The sequence below is a fragment of the Vulpes lagopus genome, chromosome 6 (genome assembly GCF_018345385.1).
Source record: "Vulpes lagopus strain Blue_001 chromosome 6, ASM1834538v1, whole genome shotgun sequence".
In the NCBI taxonomy this organism is placed as follows: Eukaryota; Metazoa; Chordata; class Mammalia; order Carnivora; family Canidae; genus Vulpes; species Vulpes lagopus.
Window position 1 is genome coordinate 25227804 of NC_054829.1, and position 16053 is coordinate 25243856.

At 39.9% G+C, this 16053-nt stretch overlaps 1 protein-coding gene across 1 annotated transcript in view; it reads left to right on the plus strand.

Moving 5' to 3' along the window:
* The window catches only part of NEK9 (NIMA related kinase 9), a 38540-nt gene extending 24667 nt beyond the window's left edge, over window positions 1-13873 (plus strand). Inside the window, exons 17-22 of the mRNA XM_041758940.1 lie at window positions 2132-2302; window positions 3075-3134; window positions 5637-5839; window positions 7402-7563; window positions 8792-9001; window positions 11269-13873. Coding sequence (XP_041614874.1) covers window positions 2132-2302; window positions 3075-3134; window positions 5637-5839; window positions 7402-7563; window positions 8792-9001; window positions 11269-11391 — 929 coding nt within the window. The 3' untranslated portion in view covers window positions 11392-13873. The remainder of the gene's footprint in view (window positions 1-2131; window positions 2303-3074; window positions 3135-5636; window positions 5840-7401; window positions 7564-8791; window positions 9002-11268) is intronic.
* Window positions 13874-16053: the final 2180 nt, after the last annotated feature.

A 16053-nucleotide genomic window follows, 5' to 3' on the forward strand; every position in this document is an offset into this window, starting at 1 on the left:
TCTCTGAACTATATACTCTGTCTCTTACACAGCCAACATAAACTGAGTGCCTACTATGTTCCAGGTCTACTTTTAGGCTCTGAGAATATAAAAGTGAGTCTCAGAAAGCCCCTATCTTTAAGGAGCTCACAGTCTAGTAGGGTAGGAGAGACATTCATATCAACAGATTAGTATAGGCAAATAGATCAGGTGCCATTGATAGTGATATCTGACCCCTCTAAACATGGAATGCCCAGAACTCAATTCTTCTATCTCCCCCACTGTCTCCCTTAAGTTCCCCATATTCAGTGATGGCTTTATATCACCACCCCTGAACTCCAGGTTGTTATTCATCAGCCCCTGGACTTTGATGTCTAAAGGTAGGGTGGCTTTAAAGCTCAATTTTCCCAGGTAAGTCCTCATTCATGCTTAGTGTCCAGGCTTAATCATTAATAGTACCCCTTTTCATTAAAAAATGCTCTGATTTAGATAAGTTATAGGCATTTCAGACAAACTAGTATTAATATAGTAAAAATCAGACTTGATTTTCTGCCCAAATCTTTTTTTTATTTTTTAAAGATTTTATTTATTTATTTATTTATTTATTTATTTATTTATTTATTTATTTTAATAAATTAATTTTTTATTGGTGTTCAATTTACCAACATACAGAATAACACCCAGTGCTCATCCCGTCAAGTGTCCCCCTCAGTGCCCGTCACCCACTCACCCCCACCCCCTGCCCTCCTCCCCTTCCACCACCCCTAGTTCGTTTCCCAGAGTTAGGAGTCTTTATGTTCTGTCTCCCTTTCTGATATTTCCCACACATTTCTTCTCCCTTCCCTTATATTCCCTTTCACTATTATATATATTCCCCAAATGAATGAGAACATACACTGTTTGTCCTTCTCCGATTGACTTACTTCACTCAGCATAATACACTCCAGTTCCATCCACGTTGAAGCAAATGGTGGGTATTTGTCGTTTCTAATGTTTCTGACCAAATCTGTTCCTCCTACACCTTTCCTATCTCACTAAATGGCAGTTTCACTCTATACTCCGCATCCCATCTATCAGCAAATCCTATTGATTATCTTCATAGTATATCTGACCCATTTCCCACCATCTTTACTCCTACAACTGGTCTCCCTTCTTCTACCTGTGGTCCCTTGCAATTGATTCTCCTCATGGTAGTCTTTTGGATCCTTTTTTTTTTTTTTTAATTAAGATTTTATTTATTTATTTGAGATAGAGCATGCATGCACGCACGCACACACACACGTGTCTAGGAAGAGGCAGGGGGAGAGGTAGAGGTGTAGAGGTAGAGAATCTCAAGCAGACTCTATGCTGAGCTCATAGCTTGAGCAGGGCTTGATCTCAGGATGTGAGTCAAAACCAAGAGTCAGATGCTTAACCAACTGAACCACCCAGGTGCCGCTACTCTTCAGAACTTCCAAAGAATTCCTATCTCAGTAAAAACCAAAGTCATTAAAATGGCCTGTGTGGCCCTACACAACCAGGACCCCACCTACCTCCTGACCTCTTCTCTGACCACTATCCCCTCTCTTATTTTGTTCCAGCTGCATGGGCCTTCATATTCCTTATTCGTGATACTCATGTTACCCACATAGGACCTTTGCAGTTACTATTCTCTCTGCCTGAAAAGCTCTTCCCTTAGCCACATCGTTCTCTTTTTCTCTCACTTCAATCAGGTATCTGCTCAAATGTTGACAGGTACTTCTCTGACTACCCTATCTAAAATAATCATACCCCACTATTCTTTTACCACTTTTCTTTACCATTTATCCTCCATTCATAACATTTATGACTACCAGGCTTATGAGACACTTGACTGATCAGTCTCCTCCAACTAGAATGTCAGTTCCACAAGGACAAATGACCAAAAAAAGCTGAATGAGTCAATGAATGGATGGATGGATAGATGGATGGCAGTACATAGGAGAAGTGGTCATTTTTATGAGGTTGGCATCAGGAATCATTTAAGTTTTATTTATGGAAATAAACCACTTTCCCTTGTTTTGTACATAGTGGAAAATCTTTCTAACTCTAGGACATAAAAGAATAGGGGAACCCAAAAGAATAGGGAAGTCAGTTTTCTATTAAACTATCTGCTGTTTGATTTTTTTTCTAGATAATCACATTTTTGCCTGGGGCAATGGTGGTAATGGCCGCCTGGCAATGACCCCCACAGAGAGACCACATGGCTCTGATATCTGCACCTCATGGCCTCGGCCTATTTTTGGATCTCTGCATCACGTCCCAGACCTATCTTGCCGAGGCTGGCACACCATTCTCATTGTTGGTAAGGGTTTCATATATTAGGCTTGGGGTGGATTTGACAGAGAGTAGACTCATACCTAAGACTCTGATGGTCACATTCTTCGAAACCGAAGTGTCCTGAAGAAAAGAGGCTGTTCCTATAAGTCTCATAGCAGTGACACCATACCTAGTGGTGGGACAGAACACTGTCATTGCCTGAGCTTTGTTGTTTGCTACCTTCTGGCCATATTTTAACATGATAACTTTGGGCTCTGCCACCTTTGCTATAAAATTGTTATCTCTAGTTGTCTTCAAATTGTTGGTTGTCTGTATTCATGCTTTTGTGAGAAACATTCAGGATGCCTTTAAAAAGAAATTAAATCATATCTGTTTTCTGCATAAAGATTACTGTCATGAACTAAATTATAAAAGCCTGTGTAAAGGTTTCCAAGTCCATTCTTTTGGATCAGTGGTTTACAACCTAAGCTGCACATTAGAATCCCCCAAGGAGCTTTTAGAAATCCACTGTCCTGACCAATTAAATCAGAATATCTGGGATGGGACCTTGGTGTTGTTACTATTTAAAGCTTCCCAGGTAATTCCAAAGAACAGTTAAAGTGGAGAATTGCCACTCTACATAGTGAATATAGTTAGAGTAGCTAGTAGTGCTTTAATATCTAGAATAATAAGTAATTATAAAGTTACCTGGAAGGAGGGATAGCTGTTATGTCGTAGATTAACTCCCTATTCTAGTCTTCTCACTTTTCCTGCCTATAGCTATTTATGATGCTTACCTACTGAATATTTTTCCTCAGAGAAAGTGTTGAATTCCAAGACCATCCGTTCCAATAGCAGCAGCTTATCCATCAGAACTGGTAAGTGGCAGTGTCTCAGGTACCAGTGGTTTTTCTGTACTGTAGGTCTTTGATTCCAGCAGTCTCCAATAAAAGGAAATGGGAAATATCTTTGGGAAATGAGGAATACGGTGATCAAGAGAAAGGATCATATTTTGGTGGATTTCACAATAAGCTATGACTTTTATTACATTGTGGTCAGAGAGAGAGTACATCTTTGCCAAACAAGCATATGGAAGTAATTAAGTGGCTTACCCAACATTGTAATGTGGCTATGTATTGTTTCTTTCCTTACCATGCTAGGGGCTATGGGTTCTGTCTGCTTTTTACTTCCACCGTATTCACAGGGTTATTCCAGCCTATAGAAACAGTCCTTCAAAACAGGCCCTCAGAATTAAAAGTTGGCTAAACTTTCAGTGTGGTTAGGAAAATCAACCCAAAGCTCTCTGATAGTTTTCCTTTGGCTGCTTTCTGCATTGTTCTCTGTTATTTGAGACTATGCCAGAAAACGAAATCTGTGTTCCTTTTTGGTTAGCCATTTGCTCTGAAGTACCTTTACTCTTCAGGATCTCAGAACCTGGATTCTGTTAGTTTGTAGAATCAAAGCAGATAAAGACTTGGAATAAAAGCAGATTAATCCCCAAATAGAAAGTTGAAAGTCTGATCTGGACTTGTACTCTAGTCACACACACATACATCATACATTTTATTCATTTCCTTTAGTACTCTGTTGCTCAGCATTTACCTGTGCATGTTAATATCGGTCACAAATGGTGAAATTTCTTTTTGCTAAACTCAGCTGTTCTCTTACAGCTTTGTTTTGGTGGAACAGTATTTAACGGAAAAAACAAAATTAAAAGCACATATCCATTGGCTGGAAAATGTTAACTCCATAAGGGCAGGAATTTTCGTCTTTTTTAATTTGGTAGTTTATCCACAATGCCTAGAAGAGTGCCCGGCAAATGGTGAATACTCAATAAATATTTGCTGGTTGAATGTGTTTTTACCATCCAATGTAATATTCTACAAGAGCGGAGATGAACATTTACAAATAGTTCCCTAATGTAAAATGTAAAAAGCAAGTTGTAGCAGATTATAACGTTCAAAAACAAGCCAAATTAATAAATTGCTTAAGGATACATAAATATTTGATTTTTTTTTTAAAGAAGAAATGATAAATATAGAATAAAATCAGTAGTTACATCTAGGTAGGAGGCCAGAGAAGGAAGGAATTCACAAGGCAGATGCAATACAGGTAGTGTTTTAGTTCAGCACTGTCTCATATATCTTTCTGCAGCAGTGGAAATGTCCTATGTCGTTGTTGTCCCACACTTGAAAAGTAGCTATTGAAAGAACTGGAATTTTATTTTATTTAAATTTTAATAGCCATATATGACTAGTGACTACCATATTGGAAAGTACAAATCTATTTCTTCAAGTTGTAGATTCATGTTTTTGTTTTATTTTGTTAGGTATCAAAACTTACACATATATTAAAAAATATCTTATTATATTTCAGATGTAACCTAATTTTTAAAAGCCATTTAAAACAAGCTTCAGAGCTTTTGTTGGCAGCTACAGTTCTGCTGTTTCAGTAGGATCACAGTGTAGCAGTCAGTCTGCAAACCACCTATATAGCTAGTGATCATAAATAGTCCTTTACATTTAACTTTTTTTTTTTTTTTAAGATCTACTTATTTATTCATGAGAGACACAGGCAGAGGGAGAAGTGAGCTTCCTGCAGGGAGCCCAATGTGGGACTCAATCCCAGAACTCTGGGATCACACCCTGGGTCGAAGGCAGACCCTCAAACCACTGAGCCACCCAGGCATCCCTACATTCAACTTTGGAGTATACAATGCAATTATTTTTTTAGCTTTGACAAATTTACTTTCTTAAATATATATATATATTGGCCCATATTAAAATTCAGTTTCATTTTCTGATTACACATCAGCTAGTCTTCATTTCATTAAGGTAACTTGGAATATGCTGCATGATATGAAAGAACCAGCCGTCATATTTTAAAAATTCTTACAAATAGTTATCAAGGAACTTAATAAATGTAATGATTGAAGACTTCTCCAGAAAGAAGGTAGTGTGAATTTATCTGGCAGCTTTAAGATGTGTTTGGCTCAAATGTGAAAGAGCTTTGTTTTTATATGAAACCTTGATGAGCCTTGGTGGAGAATGCTGGAGTCTAGATGTATCTATTAAAGCCTGGGTGGTAGATTCAGCTATGGTTGGGATGATTGTTGAGTAATGCTTTAGAACATTGATAATTTGCTGTGGATATAGAGATAAGTAAGTTTGGGATATAAAAGTGAATTATCATTATGAAGATACTGATGTTCAATACCTTATGTAAAAACTAAAAATTTTAGTCCCAAGTATCTGACCTGCACTATTGCTACTACTTCATGCGACTCTAGGAAGCTCTCCAGGAGTCAGCAGGGCTGTAAGATCATAAATCTTTCTTGCTACATAGCAAGGCTCTCTCTTTCTGTGCTGTGTATCTGTCAGTGGTTCAGAGCTCTAGCCCAGGAGGCGGCGGCGGTGGGGGAGAAGAGGAGGACAGTCAGCAGGAATCTGAAACTCCTGATCCAAGCGGAGGCTTCCGAGGAACAATGGAAGCAGACCGAGGAATGGAAGGTTTAGTCAGTCCCACGGAGGCCATGGGGATCAGTAGTGGGGCCAGCAGCTCCTGCCCTGGCTGGCTTCGAAAGGTAATTCCTTTGGTAGAGGTATCTGGAAAACATCAGGCCCTTTGCAGCAACTAGAGAGGCGTTGTCAGCATCTCTCCGTGCCCCATGCCCTGTTCAAGTGTGTGTGTTGCAGCAGGAATCAAGGTTTCTGATTTCTACCTGGGACGAAATTACCAAATCTCTAATCCTTTTCTCTTCCTGACATGAAGAGACCCAAAATGTTCTCATACCTTTATTACTTACAATGTGAATTAAGAAAACCCTTCCTTGAAGGCAGTTTTTGTAATGCATGTGTGCAAAAATTGAGCTTAGAGATTTTGTACTGTGATTTGTAGCAGTGGAACATTGGGTCAGCCAGAATGTTTTACAGCAGAGAGATGGGTTATGAGAGTTGAAGTGCAAACAGTAAAAATGTTGGAGTATATTTATTTGGATGGAAAGTTGGTTACAACATGTGGCTGGGCAGATAAAGATGGAATACCTTTGCAGCAGGACCCCATTCTCTTAGAGTATGTGTAATGCATAGAAGAATGTCTGCTATGAAGACTAAATACAGTGTTGCTCATTTTAACAGTGCTTATCTGGGGGATCCCTGGGTGGCTCAGCGGTTTGGTGCCTGCCTTCAGCCCAGGGCGTGATCCTGGAGTTCTGGGATCGAGTCCTGCGTTGGGCTTCCTGCATGGAGCCTGCTTCTCCTCTGTGTCTCTGCCTCTCTCTCTCTGTGTCTCATGAATAAATAAATAAAATCTTTTTTTTTTAATCATAAATTTATTTTTTATTGGTGTTCAATTTACCAACATACAGAATAAAATAAAATCTTTAAAAAAAATTAACAGTGCTTATCTATGAGTAATGGAATTGCTGGTCCTTTTTTATCTGTTATTTTCTCATTTTCTACAGTGAGCATTTGTAGTTTGTGAAATTTTAAATTTTTACCAAAAGAAAAAGAATCTAAGAGATTTATTATTTTTTTTAAGATTTTTTATTTTATTTATTCATGAGAGACACACAGAGAGACAGAGAAAGAGGCAGAGACACAGGCAGAGGGAGAAGCAGGCTCCATGCCGGGAACCTGACACGGGACTCGATCTCTGGTCTCCAGGACCAGGCCCTGGGCTGAAGGCAGGCACTAAACCGCTGAGCCACCTCGGTTGTCCGAATCTAAGAGATTTAAAGCTGCCCTTTTAAGACAACTAAACTCAGTAGCCAGTTCGGAGAATGAGTGGAGGATGCAGCACACTTTTGTTTCAGCCTCAGCCTTGAGCAGCCTGGTCAGTGGCCTCACTGTCATCACCTTTGAGCTTCCCAGCTCCCTGAATAGCCCATGTAGAATAAGCGTGTCAGGGAGACGTGCCACATACCCCAAACTGTGTTCTTGAATTTGAGTTCGAATTCGCATCTCTGTTACTCTTTTGAGGAAGCGATGGCTTGCTCTTTACAGGTACAGTGAGCTGTGTGGAACCCACAACTGTCATGCCCCACTAGAGGGTGCTGATGTCACAATAGAGTGAAAGCTGTAGCAAGAATTGGGGAGAAAGAAAACAAACAGCTCAAACAGAACTGATGAGATTTTTTTCTCTTAGGAGCTGGAAAATGCAGAATTCATCCCTATGCCTGACAGCCCATCTCCCCTAAGTGCAGCTTTTCCAGAATCTGAGAAAGATACCCTGCCATATGAAGAGCTACAAGGACTCAAAGTGGCCTCTGAAGCTCCTTCGGAACACAAGCCCCCAGTAGGAGCCTGGGTAACTGAACTCTTTGCCTTTGAATCACAACTAAGTAAACAGAGAGCTTTCCCCACTTCTGGCTGCACCATCTCCTCTAGCCTTCTCGGTCTCCCAAGGCCTTATATCAACTCATTATACTGTTTGGTAGTGCTTAAAGCCTCTGCCCTAGGCTTAACTGAATTGCCTTGGAAAAGTATTGACCCTTTCCCATTCCTGATGGGCTAACAGCTTTCTACACTGGAGGACCATCTTTCTTTTCTCTCTTCCTCAGAAATACCAAAATTAAATTTCCAAAATTCAGATCCAGTTTTTTTGACACTACTAGTGTGGTGGGTTGGAAGCTCTGAATGTGAATAAGAAATAATGCTTATAGTCTAGTGAGGGAGCCACACATATGTGCCTGACCTTGGTAGATATCAAATTGTGGTAAATTCCTTAATCAAATGTAAGCCCCAGGGGTCATCAAGCTTTTTCTATAAAGGGCTACATAGTCATTATTTTAGGTTTTATGGACCATACAGTCTCTTCTGCAACACCGCTGACATTGTAGCACAAAAGCAGCCATAGATAGTACATAATGAATGAGCATGATTATGTTCCAATAAAACTTCATTTACAAAAATAGGCAGTAGGCCGGATTTGGCCCATGGGCTATCATTTGCTGACCCTTCCTATAAGTAAAGTATAGTAGAAGGGAGAAAAATCCAGACTAGAAAAGATGTAATAAAACCTTTGAAACTTCAAGGTAAATGTTTAATTCCTCTAATTAGCTTTCTTGAATTATGTTGGCAGTCCTGTTTACTGAACACCTTCCAAATGTCTTCTAAAGTGTGACCTACTACATTTCATGAACTGTGGTCAGAAAGACTCATTCCAAACCATATCATGCCTTCCCCTACTTCAGCATTTTCAGTGGGATGATATTAATGCACTTTAAATTTGTTTGCCAAGTTCTCCAAAACAGAGGATTGTTCTTTTGCATTAGCATAACAGAGACGGAGGCACTAAGAGTTATCTTGTCTTGTGAAGTTGAAGCCAGGTGCTACTGTATACCCAGCATTTTCTGCTTTTACATTTCCTTTATGTGTCCCTATGTTACTTTAAAAGTAAAATCTAAAAATAAATAAATAAATAAATAAAAAATAAAAATAAAAAAAGTAAAATCTGATACCATTTAGAGGAAGGTTAAATGGGGCAGCTGTGGTGTCCAGGTAGAATGCCTATGACCTCTCTCTGCTCTCCTTAGCCACCTCGGCTGAATCCTGCAGAGACATGTGCTGGGAAGGCAACGCCATTAACTCCTACCTGTGCGTGCAGCACTCTGCAGGGAGAGGTTGAGAGATTGCAGGGGCTGGTGTTAAAGTGTCTGGCTGAACAACAGAAGCTACAGCAAGAAAACCTCCAGATTTTTACCCAACTACAAAAGCTGGACAAGAAATTAGAAGGAGGGCAGCAGGTGAGAGCATTAAAAGAATAATTCAATTTCTAATTGTTTTGAAGAATCAAAGAAACAAAACTCGAATAGACCAAGAACTGAAATAGACTTATTCCTTTGCAAGTACTTATCTTTTGATGATGTAACTTTCGTAATTAATCCCAACAGCCCTGGGCCTTGTTTCAGGTGCCTGGGTTAAATCATTTTCATCATCTGACTTCCATTGTTTTTTGCTACTCTGTTTTTTTCTTTTACTTTTTATTATGAAAAACTTTAAGCATCACAATTCAGTGAACAGTCATCTATCCACCATCTAGATTCAACAATTATTAACATGTTGCTTCTTTTAAATGTCTGCATGTGTATTTAAAATATATGGGGGTATATATATCTGTATTTAAAATATCTGGGTGTATGTTGTGTATATTATTTTGCTAAACCATTTTCAAATAAATTATAAAAGTTATGACATAGGCCCCCTAAATACTTTCTTATACATACCCAAAAATAAAGACATTCATTCTCCCAGATAACTGGCGAACTATTATTACACATAAAACAGTTTACACTAATCCAGTACCCAGTTGATAGCCCAATTTTCCCACAAAAATGTCTTTTATAACTTTTTATCAGACCAGAATCCAGTCAAGATCCCTACATTACATTGTTATGTATGTCTCGTTTATTTTTATCTGGAATACTTTGTTCTACTACTCTCCCCCTTCCCTTTTTAAAAAATTTTCATGCCATTGACTTGAAGAAACAGGGTCATTGTTTAACAAAATGAGCCACATTCTGGATTTGTCCTCTATTTTCTTGGGACATTATCTAACTTGTTCTTTTGTCACCCTGTCATTTTTTTTTTTTTTTTTTTTTTTTTACTTATGATAGTCATACAGAGAGAGAGAGAGGCAGAGACACAGGCAGAGGGAGAAGCAGGCTCCATGCACCGGGAGCCTGATGTGGGATTCGATCCCGGGTCTCCAGGATTGCGCCCTGGGCCAAAGGCAGGCGCCAAACCGCTGCGCCACCCAGGGATCCCAACCCTGTCATTTTTTTTTATATTTTATTTTATTTTATTTTATTTTATTTTATTTTATTTTATTTTATTTTATTTTATTATTTTATTTTATTTTATTTTATTTTATTTTATTTTATTTTATTTTATTATTTTATTTATTATTTATTTTATTTTATTTTATTTTATTTTATTTTATTATTTTATTTTATATTATATTATATTATATTATATTATATTATATTATATTATATTATATTATATTATATTATTTATGAGAGACACAGAGAGAGAGAGAGAGGCAGAGACACAGGCAGAGGGAGAAGCAGGCTCCATGCAGGGAGCCCGGTGTGGGACTAGATCCAGGACCACAGGATCACGAACTGGGATGAAGGCAAGCGCTAAACTGCTGAGCCACCCAGGGATCCCCACCCTGTCATTTCTGTAAACTGTCATTTCTATAAACTTAAGGCCTGATTAGATTTAAATTAAACATTTTTCGTATAAACATTTCACAGGTGTTGCTGTTTGCATTGTTGTTTTAGAACGCAAGTGGAGTGGGGGGAGGATCTGGGGGGGAGAGAGACAGAATCTCAAGCGGACTCCCCATTGAGTGCAGAGCCCGACACGGGGCTCAATCCCATGACTGAGATCATGACCTGATCAAGAGTCACAAGCTTATCCGACTGAGCCACCAGGTACCCCATTTGCATTGTTTTTAAAAAGCCATTGTATTCCTCTATTTAGAGTGAACCAGGAAAGGGAAATAAGGTTCAACCTTTGGCTTTGCCATTTACCAGTTTTATGTGTCTGGACCAAATTACTTGGTTTCTGTGAGTCCTAGTTTCTCACCTAAAAGAGGAAAAGAATACCATCTACCTTGCATGGTTGTTTTGATGAATGAGAACGAAATCATGTCTATGAAAGTACTTTGGAAAGTAACATACTCACTTGAGGTAAGCATGGGGTGATTGGCAGCTATAGCAGGCAGGAAGATTATTTGGCTTAGGACTGTCTCAGTTTAAAATTGAGTGTTCTACATTCCAGAAAATCCTACAGTCCTAGGCAAACAGTCATCCTACCCGCAACGAGTGTAAAGGTGTGGACTTTATTTAAGGTAGCATTGTTAAAGTATCATCTAAGGTAGTATTATGAGCTTGTCACAAAACTGTAGCTACAGGTCCTTGGAGGTCAACATTAGAAACCTAGTCCTGAACTGCTATAACTCGTGGTGGTATTGTTAATATGGAACTGTGTTTTGTTTGGACAGGTGGGGATGCATTCCAAAGGAACTCAGACAGCAAAAGAAGAGATGGAAATGGATCCAAAGCCTGACTTAGATTCAGATTCCTGGTGCCTCCTGGGAACAGACTCCTGTCGACCCAGCCTCTAGTCTCCTGAGCCTGTATGGCCTCCAGGAAACTGGGATCCAAAGAACTTCACAGCACACTTACTGAATGCAGAGAGCGCTTTCCTGGCTTTGTTCACTTGCAGACAAGGAGTGCAAGGCGGAGGCTCTGAAGCACTTTCCGTGTACACTTGGGGAGTGGCATGGCCTGTTAGATAGGATCTAGGAGTGGTTTTGTTTCGGAGAATGGAAGGGCCCCATGGCCCTGGCTTTGTCCTCAGTGACTGCCATAGCAACAGCAGCTCTGTACCTCATCTGGTGATCCCACCTTTGAAGAGGAGACAAAATGCTCACCTTAATTTTGTTGGTAGCAGCTTATGTCCCGTTTATCATTTCACCATTACTTGGAAGCTGCCTTGGGAATTCAGCACCAGGCATTGCACCTCTGGGTGGAGGAGGGAAAAGTGTAAAACTTGAGTGGGCTGGAACCAGGTGGGGCCCATCCAGAGTCATCTGGAAAGTGCTGAAGTGGTAAAGCCCTCTCAGAAGCCCTGAGTCTGGGAAAGTACGTCTGGTGGAGTCAATCTAGGACTTGTTTTCAGAAAGTTCAGTTACTTTGCGTTAGCCAAATGCTTTAGGAGGAAAAGTGGGTTTAGACTGCTTTTCCTCTGAAGGTCGATTAAAATGTCTTCAGTGAGGAGGAGACAAAGAAGGCTAGGTCCCTCCTCATCACACAGCTGGGGTTGCTGTCTGTGGCCATTGCAGGTTGGATTTCCTAACTTTGGAAGGTACCTCTAAAAGGTGAGGTATCCCATAGAGAATTGAGTCACTGGGGCAATAGGAATGACCTTAAGAGAAAACCATGAGGGAGAGAGGTCCTCCTTTAGCTGCCTCTACTTGGTATCTTTGTGAAGGTCTAGAGTACCTCCGCCTTCGTGGCTCTTAGGGTTCTAACCTCAACTTCAGCAGCCCCAACCACTCCCTTTCTGTATGTCTAGTCAGTATTTGTCCCCTTTTGGTGTTTTATGAAGCCATATCAGTGAATCTGTATCATCTTTCCTACTTGAGTGGCCCAAAGCCAGCACCAAACCTGGTAGTACCTGAAGCCTAACAGGACAGGTAGGAGCTACCAAGTGAAAGGAATTTGGCTGATCCCACAGTCATTGTGTCCTTATAGACAAGAAGCAAGCTAGCTTTCCCAAAGAGAGAGTGTCCTCAAAGCTTTTGATAGTTTTACTTAAGGATGTCAACTTTGTGTTTTCACCTCGCCTTATAAAATGTTCCCTTTAGTATTTTGGGTCATAGGAGTTGCCTTGATGAGTCTCACATGCCCCCTTCTTTGAAGCCACTAAATTACTTTTTGTTTCATTTTCCCCAAACCAAAAAATGAATGTTTAATATCTCTTTAACATTTTGGAAGGACCTGTGCGATGGAAATTTTGCCATTTCCCTGAAACTGGTGGTGTAAAGGCTGATGCTTGGGGAAAACCCCATGGCTGGGGACGGGCAACTCTGTTCAATGGGATGTCTTTGGTTTGATGTTCCCATTGTTTTCTCAATTCTGGGAAGCCTAGTACAATGGTACTAATGTAATCACTAAAGCCTTTTCTTAAAATAAGGGAAGGGGCCAACCCTGGATTAAAGTTACAAGTTCTGGGGACTTGGGGGTTTGCTGTAAACCCTAACAGTGGGTTTTAGTTCATCATGTAAATGCACCTTTGTTTTTTTTTTAAGGACTGACTGGCTCTTCATGTTCCTGTATCCCTCATACTCACCATCTCAGCAGGACTGAGAGGCAGGCTCAGTTTGGGTGTTAATCCTGAGTATTGCTTCTGCTGTGAAACTGAGGAACAGGGGCACGTTGCTGAGACAGGGGTGGGAGTGAGCATTGAAGGGAGGGGTGAGCCCTGCTCTTGTTCCAGAGGGGAGCCATTCTCTAGCAGGGGAACACTGCTCATTTTCTCTAGCATGTTCCCATGGGAAGTCTAGTTTGCTGTTAATCTGGCTGAGAATCTGAGTTCTGTGCCTTAGAGACAATTTGCACTTTACCAAATTGTGCCTGGGACAGCCGTATGATTTTTCCCACCAAATAGCTATGCAAACAGAAACCAATTCAAAGGTGGCAGCCATGCATTAGATAAAAAGTGAAAGGTTAGGCAGCAGCAATGCCTTTGAATGGTTTTCTGTAGCTAATTCTCTTGGAGTTTGTCCTGCTTTTCTTCTTTCTGCAGTGCTAGGTGTTTTCAGTTTCCCAGTAGTATTGCTTTTGAGTTATAGTATAACCTGAGTTATTCCTCTGCTCTGACATTGTTGCTGAAGAACTAGCTCATTGTTAGCCAGATGTTTGAAAGGTTGAGGGTGGAGTGGTTTGGCATTTCTGTTTTAAATAAACATTTAAACTCTCAATCAGTGCTATGCCTGCGCATGGACCTTAGTCACTGGGATGAAACACCCAGATTCTAGGCCTTCATGAATCTTTGATTCAATGAGTCTTTATCTAAATAAATAAAAGACCTTGTAACAGAAACAACACAAGGAACATTTGCACAAATAATCTTTGCTTTCTTCCAGTTTCTTTTTCTTGCTCACAGTATCATTTCTGCTGCTACAACTTTTTCTCCCCAGACTTCTCAAATATAGTGCTTAAGATGCAGAGGGAAGGAAAAAAATGAGCCACTGAACGAGGAAGGAAGGATCATTTCTTGTACTCACCTCCTGAATCACAGTGGACTTTTTCAAGTGATAATGTGTGTCTACGTTTACAAAATTGTTGAACTGTATTTGGTCTCCCTGGCATTGCACAGCCAAGTTATCACTTCTCTTGGCTGAGCATTTCACTAAAGTTTAAAGCAAAAGTGGCCTTAAACTCACATTTCATTTGATTTGCCATATATTTGGAAACCTTCATAATAGAAAGAACAGCTCTGGAGTGAGGATGTATTATAAATAAATTCTTTCAAATGAGTATCCCTGGGCCTCCAAAGAAGTATTCTTCATTAGTGTCAGGCCAGACTGGGCTGTAGTCAGGACTACAAAACATGTTCCTTCCTGCCACAAAGCCAAAAATCATTTATTACTTCAATGATTAACTATGGAAATAAACATGCTGATCACTAAACCTCTCAGAATTGGGAACATTAGAGAGAAAAACATTATATCACATCTCTGCTATCTCCTTTGTAGTCATGAAGAATGATAAATTGACCAAAAGCAAATGTTGGTCAAAAGGTACCATGCTGCATTAAATACACTGCTGTTAAGGAGTATCTCAGCACGTCTGCACAGTCTGCATACACTTTTATGTGAAGTGAGTTTCACTATGAGATTTTTTCCCCCATTGCTTAACCTTTTGAACTTTAAAATTTATAACATTTGCTTGTACTGAAGGCTCTTGGATAAAGTTGTATAACACACAGACAGTACCAAGTAGCATTATCCATTGTCATCCAGGAAGGGACTTAGATAGCAAAAGGATTCTGACCTCTTCCCAAAAATCAGGTCGAGCTAAATGTAAAAGACTCATAGATAGTCCTAACCTAATCAAAGCTTACATATGTTGAAATCAGAGGGAACACTGAGGCATTGACTATTGCATTATTGTCCAGCAATATAAGAATGAGTAACTGCTTCCTGTCTACAGAAAGCACTCCCCACACATACATGTGTTCTCCCCAGAGGGTCCTGATCTGTGAACTTAATCACATCATTCAGGGATCCCAAAAAAGGCAAATAAGTGCAGCATGCCAGGCGGGACTTGTGATCTGCAAGGTCAGACCATCTGAAGGACCACGTGGTTGGGGCTATGCAGGATTGCTGGCCTGGTATTTCCAGAACTTCTGGCTTTTCAAGAGATTCTCCATATCCCAGTTTTTAAATGTCAGACTACATTTTTAATTCTGCACCAGCCAAATAAAGCATATCTGTAGGACAAAGCAGTCCATAGGCTATCACTTTGCCCCCTTGGCCATAGCTCATTCTTGCCATCTTTTGTTTTTAAGTATGAAACTTAGTTTGTATTTCATTGCCAGGGGAATGTATATATTGGGTTAAATACCCAGTGTGTGTGTAAGGTTCCTTCAAGTGGCCAGCCTAAAGCCCTGCTATGTGATTCCTCTTCTTTGCAACAATTAAGAAGAGCATAAAGCAATTCAATATGTACTGTTTTTTAAGTATATACATTTTTCTCCACCTAGGGTCCTGCAGCTCCGCAGCTAAAGCCTTAATCACATTTCAAGTCGGTCTGATCTATAGCCCAGCCATTCAGCAGGTGCTGCAGGGGAAATGGAACATGAGTGGCCATTTGTTAGTAGAATATGGTTTTTTTGTCTGCTTAGTCACCTTGGCCCAGGTCAAGTTGGGTGTTTTTTCTCCAGTATTTTAAACTAACAATTTGAGTGATGTTCTCAGGACAATAATCCTACTGTTATTTCATATCTGTTGTTCTATCTTCATCCTATTTAAACTGATACTACCCCTGACGGGCATTACCTTATCACTTCTCCCATCTGACTAAACTAGGACTTACTCATTTTATTATTTAATTTTAAATCCCCAAAACCCTTTTTGAAGGTCTAATTATGAAGAGTACCTGCAGTATGCACAATTCTGCACAGAGAAATTTTTAAAAATCCAGTATCTTTTTTCATTTTTCATCAAAGTTTACTCTCTAAAATAGAAGTTCACTGTGACATAATGGACAGCGACATG